General features: G+C 43.0%; 1 protein-coding gene across 11 annotated transcripts in view; it reads right to left on the minus strand.

Moving 5' to 3' along the window:
• The window catches only part of c5 (complement component 5), a 182521-nt gene that overhangs the window by 53689 nt on the left and 104049 nt on the right, over nt 1-24783 (minus strand). For all 11 annotated transcript variants that reach the window (XR_013300197.1, XM_077599914.1, XM_077599921.1 and 8 more), the window contains 9 exons: nt 22598-22747; nt 22401-22527; nt 19579-19644; nt 19304-19504; nt 19063-19147; nt 18893-18975; nt 18682-18821; nt 18375-18611; nt 18242-18302 (listed from right to left, as the gene is read on the minus strand). Coding sequence is in view for 10 of the 11 variants with exons in the window: in XM_077599914.1 (XP_077456040.1) it covers nt 18242-18302; nt 18375-18611; nt 18682-18821; nt 18893-18975; nt 19063-19147; nt 19304-19504; nt 19579-19644; nt 22401-22527; nt 22598-22747 (1150 nt within the window). In the remaining variant the exon portion in view is untranslated. The remainder of the gene's footprint in view (nt 1-18241; nt 18303-18374; nt 18612-18681; nt 18822-18892; nt 18976-19062; nt 19148-19303; nt 19505-19578; nt 19645-22400; nt 22528-22597; nt 22748-24783) is intronic.

Below are 24783 nucleotides of genomic sequence, written 5' to 3' on the forward strand. Positions count from 1 at the left end.
AGAGTCTTGAAAGTAAAGTTTTAAAACATTAAAGTATGGAATATAATATATAAAGTAAAGTCACAAGTAAAGTCTTAAGAGACAATAAAACGTACAAATAAAGGATAAAAAAGCTGTAAACATACAGAATACGAGTGAGGGTTTAGGGAGCTACTGCAACAAGCAGCCGCTTTGAACGGCGCCTATGATGTTTTGTATGATGTATATATATATATATATATATATATATACACACACACACATACATACATACATACATACATATATATATATATATATATATATATATATATATATATATATATATATATATATATATATATATATATATACACACATACACACATACATACATATATATATATATATATATATATATATATATATATATATATATATGTATGTATGTGTGTATGGTTGTGTGTGTGTGTGTGGGTGTGGGTGTGTGTTTGGGTGTGTGTGTGTGTGTGTGTGGGTGTGTGTTTGGGTGTGTGGATGTGTGGGTGTGTGGGTGTGTGGATGTGTGGGTGTGTGGGTGTGTGGGTGTGTGGGTGTGTGGGTGTGTGGGTGTGTGGGTGTGTGGGTGTGTATGTATGTATGTGTATATATATATATATATATATATATATATATATATATATATATATATATATATATATATGTCCCACCAGCTTGTTTAGAACCATTTGTTGCGCTATAAAATTACTGAAAAATGGGTTAGATGAGAGAGGAAAATTTCAGTTACACCCATAGCACAGCAAATGTTTATCTACAGGTATGATACATAAAAAGTTTAGCACTTCAAATCAATCAAGCAAAATGTACAGATGTGATATGAGAAGATTTCAGCAGTTAAATTCAATCAAGCCAAAGCATCAAAATAAATCAAATTTGATATGGGACTTGAGCTGGGAAACAGCGCCATTGCGTGTCCAAGCATGATTACTACCTGTTCACACTACTATGGGTTTTTACTGGCATCAGCACACATAGTAACAGACTGCTGAGCGTTGTCATTGGCCCGGTAAAAAAGGGTAGTTGGCTCCTTGAAAAGTAGATCTTTGAACAAAAAAAGTCTGAGCACCATTGATTTTGAGGAATATATCAAAATGGAGTGGAGTGAGTGGTTAGCGAATAAGCTTCACAGCTCTGGGGTCCTGGGTTCAAATCCAAGTCACTATGTGGAGTTTGCATGTTCTCCTGCGTGGGTACTCCGATTTCCTCCCACATTACATTCCAAAAACATGCATGGTAGGTTGATTGAACACTGTAAATTACCCCTAATTATGGGTGTGAGTGTGTATGGTTGTCCATTTCCTTGTGCCCTGCGATCGGCTGGCCACCAATTCTGGGTGTCCCCCGCCTTTGGCCCAGAGTTAGCTGGGATAAGCTCCAGCTTGGAAGTGTCCAAAATCGAGGGTTTTTATTGATTTTTAGAAAGACGGCACAAATGACCTCGAAAATGATGCATGTGCAATGTTGTCTGTGAAATATGAACTGTATTCTTATATTTAATCTTGCACCCTTCTGCACTCTTATGAATTTAGTTACTAGAATAGAATTTTTACTGACACCTACAGGTCAAGGCCTGTCATCACTTTGTATATAACCCACCCCTTTTGTGTGCCCGCCTAAAGTTTGTCTCCGCCTAAACTTCTATTAAATACCATCCCCGACCGACCGGACGGCGTATCTGGATGGGGGACCTCGAAGTGGACGCTTGGCTCTGTCCGTCCGCTGACCCCTTCTTAGGAAGGGTGGGGGCTAGCCAAGGGGCTAGCCAAGAACAAAGGAAGCGGACCGAGCAGCGACCATTTTGAGAGAGGTCGAGATGAGGCCTCCTTTACAGATAACCTCCATTCGGCCGGGAGTTAAAAACTACCACGTGTTTTGCTGCTTCCTCTGTATGAAGATTATTGTCGAGGCAACCCAGCTTTGACATTTTGGTGCCTGAAACCCGAGATTCTTCTCTGCTTTCCGGCCACGGCAGATCGACAGAAGGATGGATGGCTTGACGTCGGCTACTCCAGCCTTGAGAGAGGGTGATCTGGCCTGCTGGCCCGGGAACAGATTACGAATTATCCTTTCGTACAGAGGAGGCACCAAAAAACGGTAAGGCACTTTTTAAAATTAATTTGTAGAATCCAACCCACCAAGGCCCCGTTTCCCTTCGAGGAAGGGAAATGCTTCATTCGTAAAAAAGAAAAGTTGCGTATACTATTCTCTGTGTGTCGGAGATTCTTCTTTCTGTGTGTCGGAAAGGCATTTTTCTGTGTGTCGGAATTATGTTAAATAGTATACAGCACGATAAAAGGCTGTGTGTCGGCCTATCTGCCTGGAAAGCAGACAGAGGAGGAGGTCGCGCCTCCCCGCCAAGGGACTTCGAGGGTTGTGTTAAAGATATAGAAGAAATATATTGTTATACAGTGCCAAGATAATGAAAGAGCTCGATATAAAGAAAAAAAAAGAAATAGAATAAAACTATAAACGCATGCAAGTAATCTTCATATGAATAGATATATATACAAGTACGCTATGACGCGTTCATAAACGAGATAAGTATGATTGCCGCGAAAAATAGGAGTTTAATCGGCGAAAAAGAATACTTAGACGGATAAAAATAAGTATTTAAGAGAGGGTGAATTGGGACAGGATGGTGGGGGGGGGGGGTTGAAAAGCAGACCACATGTGAGGGGAAAAATGGCCGAGCCCACAAACAAAGAGAAAAAATGGCGGCGAGCCAACTGAAGTTAAAACTGCCTTTCTTCCCAAGCTCACTTTCCACTAACCCAGGAAGATATATATATATTAGGCCTGTTCAGAAACAGTGCCCCCCCTGCTCAGCCCACTCCTCGTGCCGGGCTCCACTCGCAGGGGCCAGGAGCACGAGGGGGGGGATTGGGGGACTGGAATGCAAGAAATCTCAGGTTACATCTCACATTCCACACGATGAGCAAGGAGGAGCAGTGATGAAGAGACATGAGCAGAGAGAGTAATAGAAAGAAAATAAGAGTTAGAGACAGAAAATTGACAATATAACATATTAGTGACAAATTATGGGTCCTCTAATAAACACTGAAATTTATCATTAGGAAATGATTAAGAAATTGCTAAGTAGAAGGTTAGTTTCTCTAAATTTTAATTGTGGTAAGAGTGAGCTACAAAAAATGGCTCTTATATTAAATAAACACAAGCTTGGAGCAGAACAGCAATTCAACAAGTGCAAATTAGCTATTTTAGCAAATAGAGAGGGATTTGCGATTTAGACTTAAGGATTAGGAATCATCCAAATTATTAATGATATCAAACATGAAGACAATGCAGAAATGGCATTGATCCAAATTATTAGGTAAATTGTAGCTGGCAAGTTTAGATAAAATAATTAATTTAGGATAGGCATAATTTCGCTGAGATGCAATAAACATCATGACTTGTCATCAGTGCACGGATGATAATTCATTGTTTTGCCCATCAGCAGATGAAATATGCTTTAGCGTGAGTCGTAAGAATGAATGACTATGAGAATATCTCGGATTGCATTAGAATCGAACAATTGATGCCAACCAAACAACATTGACCTATTTCCTTTTAGAATGACTTGCCATGACACAGCGAAAGGTGGTTAGCTGCCAAGAAGCCCCAGGAGTGGGGATGGCGCTCTTCACCAGTGATAAAAAAAATTGCAGACCACGGATGTCTGAAAATGAGTGTGAGCGTGAATGGTTGTTTGTCCCTTTTGTGTTTTTGATTGGCCGACCACTGAGATATGATCAATCGGTTAGGTATCAAGGTGGAAAATGATTTAGCAAATTGGAATCGATTTCAGAATTTGCCAATAAGCCGTTTCACGGATGGCAACGCCAAATTATGGAAAAATATTTCGTCCAAGGAAATTTTTAATGAAAAAAGCAGCAGTACTCCAAATGTGAAATTTGAAGTGGAGAAACAAATCTGCTATGCGAAATTTGGGAGCACTGGGAAAAAACAGACAGTGCTTGATACGAAATTCCAAAGTACTATTGATTTATTGTGATAATGGCATCCAAATTGTGTTAACAGAATAATTGACTGAATTGAAAAAAAAAGGTTCCATATTTCGTTATGAAATCATTGCGCCTACATAACGAGGTCAACCGGACAACAAAATATGGACATCCTATTTAGTAGACCATACCAAACGCCATTATTCACTACACGATTGGAACTAGAGGATGAGGCTAATCTGGCTATCTGCATAAAAGGAAAAACTTTAAAGGAACACACTGAATTTGGGTTAGCAGGAGGAGACTGGGCTTCCTAACAGAAAACAGACTGGACCAACGGCGTTCCCGGGAGCCTGGGTGCTCAACACACGTGTTCCTGACCAACCAGCAGACATGAAAATAGCGGGATCCATTTTGTGCACTGTAAGAAGGTTCTCTCAGTTGAAACGTATGAGGAGACAGGTAAGATAAACTTTTTGACGTAATCAGACGAAATGGCAAGCACTCCAATATTGATTGGAAAGATTATTGCTCGGGGAGCAATGAGTAAGAACATAAGGAATTTTTTATATTGGTTTTATTGTCTCCATAAAAAAGTGAAAGCGTTTCAATTGAGACCAAACCTTCTTACAGATAGTTAAAGTAAACAATTAAGACTAGATCTTCTTACAGATTTTTAAAGTAAACAATTAGAGAGAAAATAAACTACAATGGATAGAAATGTTACTAGATTTTAATTTTATGCCTGACTATTGAAAATTTTTGATTAAGAAAGTTTTATAGGAGATGATTGACAAACTCCAAAGACAATTGAATGTTACATTTGATAAAAAGACTACTAGATTGGGATATTTTGAATTTCAAACAACTGAGTTTAATATGCAACGCGATACACATTATTGAAGGAATTGGGACTTGATTAGTATGCATTTTATAAGTAATGAGTTTTAATTGCTTTAAAGGATACAATTATGCTAAAATATTAACCTTGACAAACAAGGGGTGATTACAATTTTTAGTGGGTTCAATTATATTCAGAATTATAAATGTGTGCATTTTGTTTCTGGATATTAATTGACGTGAATTTAACTGTTACAGAGAGGGAAAGCTGTTTTCCTGGGGAGAAAGCACCCTGGTTTGCTTTTTGTGTTTTTCCTAGTTTTAAGTATGATTAGTTAATTTGTGTAATTACAGGAAAGGGAAAAACAAATAGGGTTCTTGATCTTAACAGGAAGCAGTGATCATAATAGAATACCAGCTAGCATTTTTGATTTTGACTGATAAGGCATTTAAATTTTCACAAACTATAGTGATGGAATAAGTAAGATTGTTGCGATTTTTGTTCATTGAGGTATTAAGCCGAACCAAATAGCCGTAAGCAAATTTTAAGCACGTGTTGAAGACAACGACAGAACACAGCAGCTAAAGCAGCAGCGCAAACACTTACTGCACAGCATACACAACAACAAAACTGAGCCAATCTCCTGCCAAGAAGAACAGTCAGCAGACGAACTGTACAAAGTTAAAGGCCTACCGTGCCTACCAAAAATTTATTCCAAAATTGAGCCATAAATGTCTCAAAAGGGAGGAAGATATGATGGACATCGAAATACCTACTTTTAAAATTTTTGTAGGAACTGTTTAATTTGTTATTTTATTGATCTGTAAAGAACATGGGATCTCCAGAATCACCTGGAGTAACAATGGAGCTCATTTTGCAAACAGCATAGTGCAAAACATGGCAAAACACCTAAGTAGAGCGAACAAATGGTACGATAAAACCAAGGCTTAAGAAAACCATGGGGGAGATAAATAAGCCATGGCCAGAACGCCTAACACTGGCCAAAACATATATGAAGATAGTACCAATTAGCTCGGGATTAACACCTTTTTGAGATAGTTCATGGAAGACCATTCCAACTTCCTCTATGGGAAGATGAACCATGACGAGAGACTAAGGAAGGAGAGAAACTTATCCAAAGAACATGTAAGCTGCCGTGATCTTTTTGTCTATCTTGCAGGAGGTGGTGTAGCCAGGTGACTGGATCCTGATCCGAGTCATAAAAGGAAGTCCTGGTTCTCTCCACGATGGGAAGACCCATTCGTGGCCCAACTCACCAACCTCCACAGCAGCAAAGATCGCTGAAAAGTCAAAGTCGATTCAGGTCAAGGTATTTCGAGACAGGTGACTCTGAGTGGAACTGTAAGTCGGACGGTGTCAAAACCCTTGTCCGTGAAGAAACTCATCTGACGTCTACTCACCTGCCACGAGCACCCCTCAATTAACCCTGACCTCCCATAGACTTTGCACCTCTATACAGAAGCCACAGTGAAAGCTGTTGCCACCCACATCACAGTGACTGGACTGTCAGTGACAACCTGGGCGTATCTGAACGCCCCACCCACAGAGACTCGAGTTGGAAAACAAGTGCAGGAAACGTCCTGCCTCATCACTGGAAAGGCAGAGCCAAGCGGTCCGCTCTTGGATGGGGTCAGGGGACCCAATCTACATCAACAACATCGGGGTTCCCCGCGGCGTACCAGATGAGTATAAGCTCGCTGACCAAATTGCACGACTCCAGAACAGGACGGAAGAAGGGTTTGCAGCCATCCATGAACAGTTGTCGGCGACCTCCTTGATGGCCTTCCAGAACAGAATTGCTGTTGACATGCTCCTGGCAGAGGAAGGTGACGTGTGCTCCATCTTTGGCGACCAATGCTGCACGTTCATCCCGAACAACACAGCAGCTGACGGGAGTTTAACCAAGGACCTGGAGGGCCTTCGATCCCTCAACAGCAAGATGAAAGAACAATCTGGAGAACTACTATGAAGAAGACGTGTGGTATAATTTCATGGTGTTCCAGAAAAAACTGATTGTTGCGAATGAAAGTTGTTATGTGTGTAGCCGTATACCCATTTCCACAGATCCTGACATCCTGAATTCACTGGGTCGAGGCGTCACATTTAAATCTGCAGTCGTGCAGATGGTCTAAGATGCATTCCTTTTAAGGAGAGTGAACATAACAGTAAGATATCAAAATCAGTGCAAAATCAGTGCAATTCAAACCACGTGATTCAATGTGGGGCGATGATGTTCCTGTTGACCAAAGGTTGTGGTCCACCCCCCCCCCCCCAGAAAATTATGTGTAAAGACATTGAGCTGTTACATGAGTGTTCATTAACCAAACTGTCAAGGCCCTACAGGGTATAGCAGATGATTTAAAAGCCTTTAGGGAAGTTGCAGGACTGATAGTCCTGGATCTGATAACAGCCAAAGATGGAGATGTGTGTGCCATGATGGGAGAACACTGCTGCACCTTCATCCCAGATGAAACCAGTACATTACTCGTGCCGTAGCTGAAATAAAGGCCCTAGTCAACACCATGGCCCAGGATCATTCAGCCGTAGGTGTATCATTGTGGTCGTGGTTAATAACCGGGTCATGATTCTCAATTCTGTTTAAAATTGCAACCTTGCGGTTTTTGCTACTGTTCTGTATTTTTTCTATGTGTGTAATCCCCTGTATGAAAGTTATGATTCAAAGCACAATCCAGCACATGCTAGTAGGTTATAGTGACACAGTATCACCGCATGACAGACCATACTGGAGATTATCGCATTCTTTCGAAGTGTGACGAGTCCTCTATGCAAATGTGTTTGTCTTGATTTAAATATTGGGTTCGCTCATTAAGAGGGACTTAGAGGAATTTTTACCACTGATTACATCATTTCTCGCCTCTGCCTTGACATGTGATTTTGTTATTTTCCATACCCTGTTGAGTAACTGTCAATGATATTTGTATTCTAGAACCTGGAGGGGAGGGATACAAATTGATATGTTTAATGAAAATTCTTTCAAGTCACAACAGGGGGGAAATGTGAAATATGAACTGTATTCTTTTATTTAATCTTGCACCCTTCTGCACTCTTATGAATTTAGTTACTAGAATAGAATTTTTACTGACACCTACAGGTCAAGGCCTGTCATCACTTTGTATATAACCCACCCCTTTTGTGTGCCCGCCTAAAGTTTGTCTCCGCCTAAACTTCTATTAAATACCATCCTCGACCGACCGGACGGCGTATCTGGATGGGGGACCTCGAAGTGGACGCTTGGCTCTGTCCGTCCGCTGACCCCTTCTTAGGAAGGGTGGGGGCTAGCCAAGGGGGCTAGCCAAGAACAAAGGAAGCGGACCGAGCAGCGACCATTTTGAGAGAGGTCGAGATGAGGCCTCCTTTACAGATAACCTCCATTCGGCCGGGAGTTAAAAACTACCACGTGTTTTGCTGCTTCCTCTGTATGAAGATTATTGTCGAGGCAACCCAGCTTTGACATTGTCCTCGCCATGGTGCTTTTGCAAAACAGAATAGTTTTGATCTGAAAGTTTCGCAAGCACCGAAAAAAATTGCCCAAAGTTGCACTTATCGGACCTAAAAAATGCAACACCCTGGTACAATATCGATTTTCTGCAAAACTGGAGATTCGAAAATCGTCCGCGGTGCATCCCTCGAGGCGTAAATTTGCCAACTTTTGGTAAAAAAATCCGCATTTCCATCGGTCTTGTCTCCATTTCACCCAGACCTCACGGACACGCATACACACGTGCACATTCTCAGAAATAGTAATATGTATACATGTATGTGTATGTATGTATACATGTATATGTATACACGTATACATGTATATGTATACATGTATACATGTATATGTATGTGTATATGTGTATGTGAATGTGTATATGTGTGTGTGTGAAATGTGTGTGTGTGTGTGTAATGTGTATGTGTGTGTGTGTAATGTGTATGTGTGTGTGTGCGAGTGCGCATACTCCATTTATGAGGAGTGGGGCCAGATCTGTGCTGTGTTTGCGAAAGTCCAGGATTATTTCTTTAGTTTTTGTGGTGTTCAGTGTGAGATTGTTCACCAAACACCACGAAGACAGTTTGTTGACCTCATCTCTGTTGGCCGACTCATCCCCTCCTGAGATGAGTCCGACCACAGTGGTGTCATCGGCAAATTTGATGATGGGGTTAGACTGGTGGGTTGGTGTACAGTCATATGTGTACAGGGAGTACAGAAGAGCACTCAGTACACAGCCTTGAGGGGAGCCAGTGCTCAGTGTAATGGAGGAAGAGAGGTGGGGACCAAGTCTAACAGTTTGAGGTCGGTTGGTTAAGAAGTTCTTTATCCAGCAGCAGATGGAAGAGGATAGTCCAAGGTGGGAGAGTTTGTTAGTCAGAATGTCCAGTATTATAGTGTTGAAGGCTGAGCTATAGTCAATGAAAATCATCCTCACATAATTCCCATGGTGCTCCAGGTGGCTCAGTGCTGTGTGTAGAGCAATGGCGATAGCATCCTCAGTGGACCTGTTTGCTTTATAATCAAACTGGTGAGGGTCAACTGAGGGAGGGATTGTATTCCTGATATGGTGGGCGACCAACTTTTCAAAGCACTTCATGATCACAGGCGTGAGTGCAATAGGCCTATAATCATTCAGGCTGTCAATGGTTGGCTTTTTGGGGACAGGGATAATGGTGGCAGATTTCAGGCAGGATGGAATGATGGATTGTTGCAGGGAACAATTGATTTTTTTGTGAAAACACCAGCCAGCTGGTCAGCACAGGCTTTGAGCACTTTCTTAGGTACTCCATCAGGGCCAGCAGCCTTCCTGGTGTTCACAGACCGGATTACCAGTCTCACTTCCTGTTCCTGAAACTTCAGTGTATTGCTACAGGGTGGTGGTGGGGGTGTTGAGACTGGGTCTGATTTCATCAGTCTCAAAGCGGGCAAAGAAACGGTTCAGTTCCTCCGCTAGTGAGGCATCTGCGTTAGCAGACATTATTGTCTTCGGTAATATGTTGTATTCCCTGCCACATCTTCTTTGGGTTATTTCCAGCGAAGTGCTCCTCAATTTTCTTTGTATATGCTGCCTTGGCCTTTTTAATGCCTCTCTTCATCTCTGCTCTGGCAGCACTGTATTGTACCTTGTCCCCTGATCTGAAGGCGGTGTTACGGCATTTGATGAGTGCCTGTGTCTCCTTGGTCATCCAGGGTTTTTGGTTAGGAAAAACCTGTATCAGTTTATTAACAGTGACGTCCGTGCAGTTTTTGATGTAGGAAAGTACAGTGTCCGTGTAGTCCTGGAGGTTGTCGTGTTCGAAGAGTTCCCAGTTGGTGCGGGAAAAACAGTCCTGCAGCTTAGAAGGGGCGTCTTCGGGCCAAGTTTTTATTATCTTTATTTGTGGCCTTGTTAGCCTCCGGAGTGGAGTGTATGCGGGGGTGAGGGATAGGCAGAGATGATCTGATCCAGCCAGGTGAGGGAGGGAAGTGGCTTTATAAGCATAACAAGTTTTATAGACTCTGTAAACTTTCATTTCGATGAAAGGGCTGAATCCCCCAAACAAAGGAAATTATGTGGAACTTCTTTCTCTCATTGCTGTGAGAAACACAGATTTACATTACCACCTCTCCACTAATAAAGTGTTTAGTGGCACGTTGGGCAAAATATAAAACAACCTGATCACTGTTTTTGCTGAAGTGGTGGAGGAAGATATGAGAAGGGAAATAAAAGTACTATTTGTCTCTGTAATGGGGAATAATTCTGTGCGGTGTGCTGATGGATTTAAAGCACATCTGGATGATTTTGAATTCTGTAGATTTTTGGTCACTTCATATTAATGTTGTTGCATTTTTGGGTCACTTGTTAACATCTACTCATCATTGAAAAAAACATGATTGGACGCCTATCATCCTTAATACCGTAGATCAATGTTCCCTCTAATTTTTCGTTGGTCTGAGCAGAAAGTCAACCTCCCTGAGCGCACTGAGTACCAGTGTGAGCGACATCATCGGTACTCGGATGATTCGCCTAAAGACGTTTCGCCGACGGACGTTTGACAGACGGGCAGGTCGCCGAATGGACGTTCCGCCGAACGTTCATTCGGCCGAACGGAGGTTTCGCCGAAACGGGATTCGCGCGCTCGCCCCGCCCCCGGATCGTGTGTGTACAAGCTTTTCAACCTCGGCCCGCGGGCCATATACGGCCCGTTAGGATTTTTAATCCGGCCCGCCGCCGGTGTTGTCCAAATTATAGTAAAAATCAATGTTAGTCTACCATCAATGGCAGCCCGGGAATAAGCACTCTTGGGCGGGCAGATGTAGCAGAACCGAGCCGTAAAATGACAGCAATCGGGTCAAATCCATCCTAAAACAGCATTTAATGATTAAATACAAATACTAGAGCTCTTTGGACATTAGAACCGAGCCCAGGGAAGTGAATTCCTCGGTAAAATGTCGCGATGATGTCGCGATGGAGGCAAAAAAATGTCCATATACGTCCATTCGCCAAACGGCTCAAAATGCTCTCAAATTCGGTCAAATCCAGCTGAAAACAGCGTTTAATGATTAAATACAAATACTAGTATTTGTATTTAATCATTAAACGCTGTTTGAACGAACGTTCATTCGGAGACCTGTCAGTCTGTCAAACGTCCGTCGGCGAAACATCTTTAGGCGAATCATCCGGTTACGACATCATCATTGCTCGCTATTGGCACACCAGTATCACACCTGCCACAAGCAGGTGCATGTCAATGTTCCCTCTAATTTTTCATGTAAAACATGCTGTAAAACACGAAAAACATAAGTGGACAGAGCTACTGCCACTGGCTGCCGCTTTAACGGCGCCATCCGCCATCTTGAAGAAAGAGGGGTAAAAAAAAAAAAAAAAAAATCCGTTTTTTTTTTTTAACTGCGCGCCATAGGATTGCTGCTGCGCAGAGAAGACGAGAGTAGTGCGCAATTGCGCACGCGCGCAGCTTAGAGGGAACAGTGCCGTAGATTATTTTAAAGTTATGTAATAATCAGATTGGTATCAATGGCTATGTTGCAAGATGGCGGCGCGCACTGACGCTGCGGCTCTAAGCTCTCCAGTTCGGTGTCGTTCGTTATCTTACAGTCGCCAGGATTTACTCACTATCCGAAGGATATGCGATACATCCGATTTCTTAACACACTCTCCGGGATCTCCGTGGCTAGCCAGCCCACCAAAAGCACGTCGAAGGCGGCAAAGGGACAGAAAACAGAAGCGTGGATGCCGGGCGGGCCTTGCTGCTAAGCTGAAACAACAACCACACCGCGCACCGCTTCCCAGTATCCTTTTGACCAACGCCCGATCCATCACCCACAAAATGGATGAGTTGGAACTTCGTATTGCTACCAACAGCTTTGTTAGAAACTGTAATATTATTATCATCACAGAAACGTGGCTACACCCGCATATCCCCGACGCTGCGGTATCGCTAGCCAGCCGAACGCTTTTTCGAAACGACCGTTCAAAAGTATTAACAGGCAAAAGCAAGGGAGGAGGACTGTGCATGTATATACATAATGAATGGTGTTGTGACAGTAAAATTATTGACACTCACTGTTCCCCGGATTTAGAGTTATTAGCAATACGATGTAGGCCCTATTATCTACCAAGAGAGCTACATGTCGTCATAGCAACGGCTATCTACATACCTCCGAATGCTAACGTTACCACGGCACTTAACCTCCTGCTAACGGCTGTAAACAAACAACAGCTTGACCACCCCGATGGCGTTTTTATTGTCGCTGGTGATTTCAACAAGGCGTGTTTAAAGACTGTTTTACCTAAGTTTATTCAATACGTAAATTGTAATACTAGAGGAGACAAAACTCTTGACCATGTCTATTCTAACATCAAACATGCTTATAAAGCCACTTCCCTCCCTCACCTAGCTGGATCAGATCACCTCTGCCTATCTCTCACCCCCGCTTACACTCCACTCCGGAGGCAAACAACGCCACAAATAAAGATAATAAAAACTTGGCCCGACGACGCACTCTCTCAGCTGCAGGACTGTTTTTCCCGCACCAACTGGGAACTTTTTGTACACAACAACCTCCAGGACTACACGGACTCTGTACTTTCTTACATAAAAAACTGCATTGACAACGTCACTACAGATAAACGAATACGGGTTTTTCCTAACCAAAAACCCTGGATGACCAATGAGACACAGGCACTCATCAAATGCCGTAACTCCGCCTTTAGATCAGGGGACAAGATAAAATATAGCGCTGCCAGAGCTGAGCTGAAAAGAGGCATTAAAAAGGCCAAGGCAGCATATACCAAAAAAATTGAGGAGCACTTCACAGAAAATAACCCAAAGATGTGGCAAGGCATACGACATATTACCAACTACAATAACAATAATATGTCTGTTAATGCAGATGCCTCACTAGCGGAGAAATTGAACCGTTTCTTTGCCCGCTTTGAGACTGACAAATCAGACCCAGTCTCAACACCCCCACCACCACCCGGCAGCAATACACTGACGTTCCGGGAACAGGAAGTGAGACTGGTAATGCGGTCCGTGAACACCAGGAAGGCTGCTGGCCCAGACGGAGTACCTGGGAAGGTGCTCAAAGCCTGTGCTGACCAGCTGGCTGGAGTCGTCACAAATATTTTCAATTGTTCCCTGCAACTATCCATCATTCCATCTTGTCTGAAATCTGCCACCATCATCCCTGTCCCCAAAAAGCCAACCATTGGCAGCATGAATGATTATAGGCCTATTGCCCTCACGCCTGTGATCATGAAATGCTTTGAAAAGTTGGTAGCCCGCCATATCAGGAATACAATCTCTCCCTCAATTGACCCTCACCAGTTTGCTTATAGAGCAAACAGGTCCACTGATGATGCTATTGCCATTGCTCTTCATACAGCACTGAGCCACCTGGAACACCCTGGGAACTACGTGAGGATGCTCTTCATTGACTATAGCTCAGCCTTCAATACCATAAAACCGGACATTCTGACTGACAAACTCTCCCACCTTGGACTATCCTCTTCAATCTGCTGCTGGATAAAGGACTTCTTGACCAACCGACCACAGACTGTTAGACTTGGTCCCCACCTCTCTTCCTCCATTACACTAAGCACTGGCTCCCCTCAAGGCTGTGTACTGAGTCCTCTTCTGTACTCCCTGTACACCTACGACTGTACACCCACCCACCAGTCTAACACCATCATCAAATTCGCTGACGACACCACTGTGGTCGGACTCATCTCAGGAGCGGATGAGTCGGCTTACAGAGATGAGGTCAACAATTTGTCTTCGTGGTGCTCGGTGAACAATCTCACACTGAACACCACGAAAACTAAAGAAATCATCCTGGACTTTCGCAAACACGGCACAGATCTGGCCCCACTCCTCATAAATGGAGTATGTGTAGACAGGGTCCAGTCCTTTAAATTCCTGGGGGTCCACGTCACGGACAAGCTCTCATGGTCTACAAACACCACGGCAGTGGTGAAGAAGGCTCAGACACGACTCCATTTCCTCAGGGTACTTAGGAAGAACAACTTGGGCACCAATCTTCTGAGAACCTTCTATAGAACCACTGTAGAGAGCATCCTGGCGTACAGCATCACAGTGTGGTACGCTGGAAGCACGGCGGCAGACAAAAAGGCCATGCAGAAAGTGATTAACACTGCCCAGAGGATTGTCGGCTGCTCTCTGCCCTCACTTGAAGACATTGCCAGCCCTCGTTACCTCAGCAGAGCCAAGAACATCATAGGGGACCCTTACCACCCTGGTCACAATCTGTTCCAGCTGCTGCCCTCTGGCAGACGCTATAGGTCCCACAAAGCACGGACAAATAGGCTTAAGGACAGTTTTTTCCCCACATCCATCAGAAATCTAAACTCGCGCTAACATAACACACATTCCCCTGTGCGGTATATGAACAGATGTTTGGTTGGTGATCTGCCTCCTACTAGCTGACTGAGGAAAGGTAAGTGGAAGACAGTGAGAGGTAAGCGAGAGGTAAGCGACCTGTATCCTCAACAGCGGAATGACAAATTACAAGTCCGTAACTTACACTTATTAGGTCTTTTGCCGATTAAACGTAGCTTATGGAGAAGCACCATCAATTTCGTCACACGCAGTCTCTGCGTGTGATGACAAGTAGGCTTTTGTGTTGTGATAATGACGACAGGGCCTATGTCCGATTATTATTATTATATTTGTGTATGAGCATCCAGTTCAAAAATTCAGCATATATATATAAAATCTTTGAAATATTGGCTGCGATGATTCTTAACGGATTTGACCTGCAAAAAAAGATTTCTGCTTCAAAGAGTTAAACTTTGTAGCACATAATTTGTATAATTTAGAAACCAAGATAATAAAGCCTTAGGACAAAATGACAAAACAATCTGATGTAAGTTTTTTTTGCTTCACACATTTAATGGCATTTTTGAGCATTCAGACGTGCTTTTTTCAATACTACAGAACAACAAACTGCTTTTTTCAATACTACAGAACAACGAACTGCTTTTTCAATAATACAGAACAACAAACTGCTTTTTTCAATACTACAGAACAACAAACTGGATGTACAGTTTTGTCCTGCAAGAGTAAAGATGGCGGCGCGCACGGGTGCAGCGGCTCTATGCTCGCCAGTTTGGTGTCGTTCGTTATTTAATAACATCTGCGAGGCAAACTTTTTCTACAGTCGCCAGGATTTAATTACTCTCGGAAGGAGATGCGATATATCCATCAGAACAGACTACCAACGGACCTACGATATCCCCGAGGACATCTCGAGACCTCCGGGATCTCCGTGGATAGTCAGCCCAATCAGAGTATGACGGAGGCGGTGAAGGGAAAGAAAGCAAAAGCGCGGATGCCGGGCGGGCCTAGCTGCTAAGCTAAGGCAGCAATCACACCGAGCATCGCTTCCGAGTATCTTTTTGACCAACGCCAGATCCATCACCCACAAAATGGATGATTTGGAACTTCAGATTGCTACCAACAGATTTGTCAGGAACTGCAACATTATTCTCATCACGGAAACGTGGCTACTCCCGCAAATCTCCGACGCCGTTGTATCGCTAGCTAGCCAGACGCTATTCCGAAACGATCGTTCGAAAGAATTAACAGGGAGAAGCAAAGGAGGGGGACTTTGCGTGTTCATACTCAATGAATGGTGTTGCGACAGTAGGATCATTAACACTCACTGCTCCCCGGATTTAGAGCTATTGGTGCTTCGGTGCAGACCCTTCTATCTACCTAGGGAGCTAACAGTTATCATTGTAATGGCTGTCTACATCCCACCGGATGCTGACGTTAGCACGGCACTTACCCTCCTGCTAACGGTTGTAAACAAAAAGCAGCTTGACCACCCCGATGGATTCTTTATTGTCACTGGTGACTTCAACAAAGCGTGTTTAAAGACTGTTCTGCCTAAGTTTATCCAGTACGTGAAGTGTCACACCAGAGGAGATAAAACTCTAGACCATGTTTATTCTAATATCAAACATGCTTATAGTGCCACTTCCCTCCCTCACCTGGCTGGATGCCCCCGCATACACTCCACTCCGGAGGCTAACAAGGCCACAAATAAAGATAATAAAAACTTGGCCCAAGGACGCCCTTTCTCAGGTGCAGGACTGTTTTTCCCGCACCAACTGGGAACTTTTCGAACACCACAACCTCCAGGACTACACGGACACTGGACTTTCCTACATCAAAAACTGCACGGACAACGTCACTGTTAATAAACGGATACAGGTTTTTCCTAACCAAAAACCCTGCATGACCAATGAGACACAGGCCCTCATCAAATGCCGTAACACCGCCTTCAGGTCAGGGTACAAGGTAAAATACAGCGCTGCCAGAGCAGAGCTGAAGAGAGGCATTAAAAAGGCCAAGGCAGCATATACATGGAAAATTGAGGAGCACTTCACAGGAAATAACCCAAAGATGTGGCAGGGAATACGACATATTACCAATTACAATGACAATAATATGTCTGTTAACGCAGATGCCTCACTAGCTGAGGAACTAACCGTTTCTTTGCCCACTTTGAGACTGACAAATCAGACCCAGTCTCAACACCCCCACCACCACCCTGCAGCAGTACACTGAAGCTTCAGGAACATGAAGTGAGACTGGTAATGCGGTCTGTGAACACCAGGAAGGCTGCTTTCAGAGTCCACAGGGAAAGAACAGATAGACTTCTCCCATGATATTGGCCGCGGAGGGAACTATTCCAGCGGTGTAGGGCAAATTTTTATATGCTTTATTCATGTTAAGACATTAATCAATCATTTACTTATATTTTTCTCTAATTTTTGTGTTTCCTCACATCTTTCATACAAAATTGGGAAACTTCGACCAATTTTAAAGGCTTTAGTTGGCAGTTGTGTGAGGACCGTGGAACGAATTAGAGAATTTACATATAAAGTACTGAGTAGTAGAGAGAGAGAGAGATTTACTAGAAACTGGCCGAAAGAAGCTATCTAATGACGATTGCAGTTTTCTTCTTTTTTCCATCATAAATGATGCGGTAGCACTGTATGGCATCATTCAATTGATTTGCAAACTTTGTGCAACGTTCAATATTTGGGTCCTGCTGCTCGATCTTTATGTTTATAAATGGTTACTGACGGTCGAACGATTCAAGTTGTATTCACGTGCAACGCTCACCACTTTTTAACGCGCATCAAGCTTCGTTATTATTGCCACTCATTTCAAATGAAATGGCTTGCCTCTGCCTTGCACCTCCCTCAATAGAAGCCTTTCGCTTTTCACCAACAATATTCAATAATGGATGCATGAGATATTTAATGATACAAATGAAAAAGGTTCTTTGCGCACTGGAGATACGTTCACGCACTTCCGCATTGCAACGAACTGGGCAGAGGAAGGTAGATGCTGGGTGAGCTGAGCGCTCACAGCGCCAGGCGTCGGTATTAGCGGCGGAAAGAAGCACTACTCGGAAAAAGGCGCGCAATACAAAATCGAACTTACGAACAGTTTTCGACATAAACGGAATTTGCAGACATGTTCGTATGTACCGTTGTTCGTAACTCAAATGTTCGTAAGTAGGGGAGCATCTGTACTGTTAACGAATGCAGTTTTTTATATATATCATATCTTGTGCTGACCCAGCCCGTCTGTCAAATTTTAAAAATCAATGTAGCCCCCAGGCCGAAAGGTTTACCAACCCCTGTGTTAGACTTTAACGCCTGTCTCCCTACACTCAAGTCAGACCATCATTGGATACCAAGTTGGAATATATTGTCCGGGTACAATGTGTCAATACATGAGCAGGTCATTACATCTCCATAATGTCACACCAGCCAGCTGGATTAGCCATCTGAGTTTTTGACTCTCGAAAGTATGTTTGTCATCATGAAAATAAGGCATTTTGGCAATTAAGTACCATAGACTCCCTGTGGGTCCAGAATGCCTCCAAAATAATCTTCAATCTTCACTCCTTCGGGCTGCAAACAGCCAAGCAGTTATTACTCTCCGTCACCTTTTACTTTTGAGACTGTATTGCGTTAAGTGCCTACCTCCACCCGTAGTTTCTTCTCCATGATGTCCTGTATTCCATGAGTTTGAGTCTTCAGGGTGAAGGTCAGTGTGTGTTCTCCGGTCTCAAGCCCCATAAGAGTGAATGCAACCTTGGCAACTCCCCTAGCAGGCAGCAAATTCCATTGACAGACAGTGGAAAAAAGTCCTGCACCAGCAGCGTCCGGTTTAGATTGCAGCAAACACACCTGTGGTCCGACCGTCAGCATCACACAGTACTGACCAAAAGAAATTAATTATTGAATTTGATAGGAGGCAGAGAGGCTGATGGTAAATGTATCTTGTTACTGTGATATCCTCTCTCTGCTGGTTGTACACAGAACTGCTGAGCTCCAGCTGTTCGCCACGGATCACCTGATAGGGCAACTGGACATCCATGCTGAGTGGCAATTGTACTGACACATGTACAGCTTCTGACACACAGATACCTGCAGAAGAGCACCAAAAAGATGGAAAGTTTAAGTGGGAGAGTAAGCGGAAACAAAGGAAAGATTCTCACCATTCCTGAACATTCCAATAGCCTTTATCTCCCACGTGGTCAAAGAGTCAGGAAGCGTCCGTGTGACTGACATCTGATCTCCTCTGAAAACACAACAACCCAACCTTACTATTCTTCACACAGGGAATGTCAAACAGGATTCAATGAATTGAGGGTGTTTAATGGGTCACCTGGTAGGCTGGATTTCCCACAGCCAGCTCTCAGGAAAGAAACTCCTAACCCGAGAAGGGGCGGCATCAAAATTAGCCCCCATGTCTAAAAATATGCACATATTAACAACATGGTGGTTGTTAACTTCAAGTGGTTGTATTGTGAAATAAGTCACATTATTCTGGTGCTTCCTGTTATAACTTCTAATTCCTGCATGGTGGTGGTGCTTAAGCGGTAAAGTATGGCAGGGGGCTCACTGACCATGGTGGCCTAGGATGAGATTCTGGTCCTGGTCCATGTGTAGCTGGATGAACTCGCAGCACTTTGTGAAGACACGACGACATTGCTCATGATGTGGAGGACGGCGGATGGTCTGCCGGGCAAAATTGCGGCAAGTAACGCTCTTCGGAATGTACTTCATGCCATGCTCGCAGCATGGCTTCAGGAGTCCAAAAGATGCGGCTGCATACATAGATGGGGCAAAGGTCAACAAAACCTACTTTACAGGCTGTGATAATTGATCAATTGTATCTTACCTTTTTCTGTTTTTATCTGTTCTGTCAGGGCTCGTTTGCCTCGCAAGACTGCTGTGCATGGTGCATCTGTGTCACATATGGGCAGTTTCTCATTGTATGCATATTGCTCTGTACTTACAGTGGCGCAAATACAGTGGTACCTCGACATAGGATCTTAATCCGTTCCGGGACTGAGATCATATGTCGCGCTTTTCGTAACTCGAGCGAACGTTTCCCATTGAAATGAATTAAAAACAAATTAATTTGTTCCAACCCTCTGAAAAAACACCAAAAACAGGATATTGGATTGGAAAAAATGTTTTATTTCTTCTAATTCGCCATCTATTAACAGAGTAACACATAACTAGTGGTTTAATAGTAATAACATGTGTTTAATATAACTAAAATTGGGCGGATTTTGCCGACGGGAGAGAGAGACGCACAAAGTGGGCGGGGGTTCTCCGGCGGACTTTCCACGACAACGCACTCTTAACCGAACAAACAAATTTAAATTAACTTGGATTAATATATACAGACACACTCAAACATACGTTTAATGAAACTTTACACAAAACTGAATTCTAATTTTGTTTTAAGCTTTTTTTACCTTCGTTTTCCGGGTTAGCGGTTTGCCACGCCTCCACCCTCACGTTTGCTATCGATGGGCTGTTTGCTGTTGTACATATTCCCTTCAAAATATTCCGAAAATGATGCACACAGATGTCCTCACAATAGGATAACACACGACCACTTGCCAACGAGAAGTACTATTCTTGAATTAACGATCGCTCCGCCAACGGGAGCCAACAGGCTAGGGCGAAAACAGGAAATGCAATAGCCTACCCACGTATTGATTGTGGGTAATGAAGTTTTATTCTGAGAAAGGGTGCCATTGCCTATGGGTGTTGTGTGCACGAGTATACTTCATTACCCAGAAAGCCCTCTTTTTGCCCGCGCATGCGCGTTGTGCGTTTCCTGGTCGAAACTCGTCTGAATAAATTGTTCAGTCCTCGTAGATATAGTAGTTATACACGAAAGATGTGGCAAAAAAGATGCGCTAAAAGTGCGCTACAATGATAAACAGCCTCTCATATGGCCACCTGGCTTGGTCGCATCTCGAAATTTTGATCGTATCGCAAGCAAATTATTCGATCGAAATTTTCGTCGTACCACGAGCATGTCGTACCACGAGGTACCACTGTAAGTATTTAGTCAACCACCAATTGTGCAAGTTCTCCTATTAGAAAAGATTAGAGAGGCCTGTGATTGACAACATGGGTAAACCTCAACCATGAGAGACAGAAGGTGGAAAAAAAACCTGAAAATGACATTGTTTGATTTTTAAAGAATTTATTTCCAAATTAGAGTGGAAAATAAGTATTTGGTCACCTACAAACAAGCAAGATTTCTGGCTGTCAAAGAGGTTTAACTCTTCTAATGAGGTCTAACGAGGTCTCCACTCGTTACTTGTATCAATAGCATCTGTTTTAACTCATTATCGGTATAAAAGACACCTGTCCACAACCTCAGTATCTCACACTCCAAAATCCACTATGGCCAAGACCAAAGAGCTGTCGAAGGACACCAGAGACAAAATTGTAGACCTGCACTATGATGGGAAGACTGAATCTGCAATAGGTAAAACACTTGGTGTAAAGAAATCAACTGTGGGAGCAATTATTATAACATGGAAGACATACAAGACCACTGATAATCTCCCTCGATCTGGGGCTCAATGCAAGATCTCACCCCCTAGCATCAAAATGTTAACAGGAACGGCGAGAAAAAATCACAGAACCACACGGCGGGACCTAGTGAATGACCTACAGAGAGCTGGGACCACAGTAACAAAGGCTACTATCAGTAACACAACGCGTTGCCAGGGACTCAAATCCTGCACTGCCAGATGTGTCCGCCCGCTGAAGCCATAACATATCCAGGCCCGTCTGCGGTTCGCTAGAGATTTTGAGTGAAAATCTCCTTCCATCAGCAAGGACATTGAAGATGAGACATGGCTTGGTCTTCCAGCATGACAATAATCCCAAACACAGCCAGGGCAACAAATGAGTGGCTTCGTAAGAAGGATTTCAAGGTCCTGGAGTGGCCTTGCCAGTCTCCAGATCTCAACCCCCTTAGAAAATTTGTGGAGGGAGTTGAAAGTCCGTGTTGCCTAACGACAGCCCTAAAACATCATTGCTATAGAGGAGATCTGCATGGAGGACTGGGCCAAAATACTAGCAACAGTGTGTGAAAAGCTTGCGAAGAGTTATAGAGAACGTTTGGCCTCCATTATTGCCAACAAAGGGTACAAAACAAAGTATTGAGATGAACTTTTGGTATTGACCAAATACTTATTTTCCACCACAATTTGCAAATACATTCCTTAAAATTCAAATAATGTGAATTTCAGTTTTTTTTCCACATACTCTCTCTCATGGTTGAGGTTTATCCATGTTGACAATTACAGGCCTCTCTAATCTTTTCAAGTAGGAGAACTTGCAATTTTTGCCTTCCAATACGACATCAGTATCAGATATGATAATAAATTGAAATTTGGCCTAGTCCAGTTGAATAACCACAGATATGTTTTGTGAACTTCAGGGTGTCTTTTAATGTTACGAAAATGAATTTTCAATACAGACACTTTATACCTCACTACTTCCTACCTCCTACACTACTTCATCATGATCATCTCCCTGCTTGCAACAGTACTGACTTTGACTATGGGTGCCTTATAGCTTCCTACAAGCCTTATTTCTTCCTGTCTTCCCACAACTTATTTTCTGTCGAATTCATTGCTCCGTGTTTGCCACACTACGTATTTTCACCGACAATTTACTAACCGCTCGGTGCTGGCTGTGCATTGGCGTTGGTAATAAAGCTTAGGCCTGCCAATCGGAAGACATCTGCTGCATCTTTGCCGCCGTCCCCTCCACAGCCTTGGTCACTTTGCTCGATGTGATGTAAGACCTTAAAACCCGCTCGGATCCTGTTAGTGACATCATAACCAAACCTTTCTCAAATGGGGCGGTATAGTTACCATGGCAACAGGGTCTTTGTAGTTAGGGTACATCTGGTAGACTGCAGAATCCACAGCAGCGAGCGCCACCAGGCCCTCCTGTTTGGTTCTAATGTCAAGCTTAAGGTTCTTCTTCGGCCTGTACTCATGCTTCTTATATGACAGTTCAGTCTGGTTGCATGCACATATACACAGATCCATCACTACCACACACAGAGCAGACACTCATCACAAGCAAATGCTTATAATCACCATACACAACAAATATACATTAATTAATTCATTCATTCATCTTCCATAATGCTCATCCTCAAAAGGGTTGCGGGGGTCGCTGGAGCCTAACCCAGCTAACATTGGGCGAGAGGCAGACTACACCCTAGACTGGTCGCCAGTCAGTCGTATGGCACAAAGAGAGCCGGATAACGATCCACACTCAGTCAAACTCCCACCAGCGGGAATTGAGCCCACGCCTGCCTGCACCGTAGTTAGGTGAGTGAACCTCTACGCCACGAGGCAGCAATTTATACACATCTGATCAAAATCTTAAGACCAATTGAAAAAATGCTAGAATATGCATTATTCACATTTAGACATTGCACTAATTCCTCATTTTTTGCAGATAATGTAGACCAAACATGACCGCGATAATCGAAAAACCGTGAAGTAGGATCACTCCTATTATTACTACGTACTTTACTACGTTTTCGCACCTATATGAAACTACAAATACACAAGGACAATTATCAAGCAGTGTATTTATTAAATATCAGTTACAGGCGTATGAAAAGATGAATGTATTAACATCTTAATACACTGATCCCTTGTTTTTCATGGATAATGTAGACCAGAAATTGCAGCGAAAATCAACGACCCGTGAAGCAGGATCACCCCTATTATTACTACGTACTTTACTACGTTTTTGCACCTATATGAAAATACAAATACACAAGTACAATTATCAAGCAGTGTATTTATTAAATATCAGTTACAGGCGTATGAAAAGATGAATGTATTAACATCTTAATACACTGATCCCTTGTTTTTCATGGATAATGTAGACCAGAAATTGCGGCAAAAATCAAAAACCCGTGAAGTAGGATCATCCCTATTATTACTACATACCATATTACATTTTCACGCTTCTATGAAAATTCAAGTATACAGGTAAAATTATCAAGAACTGTATTCATTAAATATCACAGTTACAGACATATGAAAAGACTATAATGTATTAATATATAAATATAATAAATCAAATTTGAAAATTAAATACTTTAAGTACTGTACTCAAAGTGAAAATAGTTCGTCTCTGCTTGATGTAAATAATAAAAAAACAGGTTATTGGAGCTTTAGTCCAAGTCATCTTCGTCAAATTCGAGAGGTATTTTTCTTGTACAAATATTGTTGTTGACGATTGCCGAATTCAATGGCTCCGTCATCCGTTAATGTTGTCATCAGTCTCCTTCCAAGTGGCCCCATGCAGTGTGTTGACGTCCTTTTGTCATGCCAGCTTCACGGCCGTATTCACAGCGTAAATCCATCACAATGCTGATTCATTTTTTTTATTCATCGGAATCAGAGGCGGAGTGTTTTAGCCCACACGAGAATTTGCACCTTGGAAGATGTGAGCTTCGGGCGGTGAACAACGTCACGTGCGCGCCCGTGGTCAAGCAAAAGCGACAGCGCCGTGGCGGTCGCTGCAACGTGCAGCATGGCAACCTGGGTGGAGAGACCAGCTGCTACATCTCAGACCTCTTCCCCTCACAAGATTTTATTTTTATTTATTTCCAGCATCTCTAGAGGGGAAATGTGTTCGCTTCCCGTGTGCCACTTTTAACCACACAGCAGACGAATTAAGGCGTTAAGCATAACGAGACGCGCCGTAAAATGCATGATATGCTTAGGACTTTGTAGAAAATAAGTGAAAAAACACGCTGTTGTTTGAGTGGTCACTTCTGGAACGGTAAAAACAAATTTGATGCACATTTGTTTGCACCCGGTAATATTTAAATTTGAGCAAAAACGCTCATATTTGTTATTCTGTTATTCTGATTTGTTAAGGGAAGCGGAATTACCGTATTTACTTGCATTTAAGGTGCCCGCGCGTATAAGCCGCACCCTTCAAATTCCCTTAGAATTGTTGAATTTTACAATTTCTTGCATATAAGCGGCCCCTGATTCGCAATTTTCACCTCCATATTTGTTAG

Source organism: Stigmatopora argus, chromosome 5, assembly GCF_051989625.1.
Source record: "Stigmatopora argus isolate UIUO_Sarg chromosome 5, RoL_Sarg_1.0, whole genome shotgun sequence".
In the NCBI taxonomy this organism is placed as follows: Eukaryota; Metazoa; Chordata; class Actinopteri; order Syngnathiformes; family Syngnathidae; genus Stigmatopora; species Stigmatopora argus.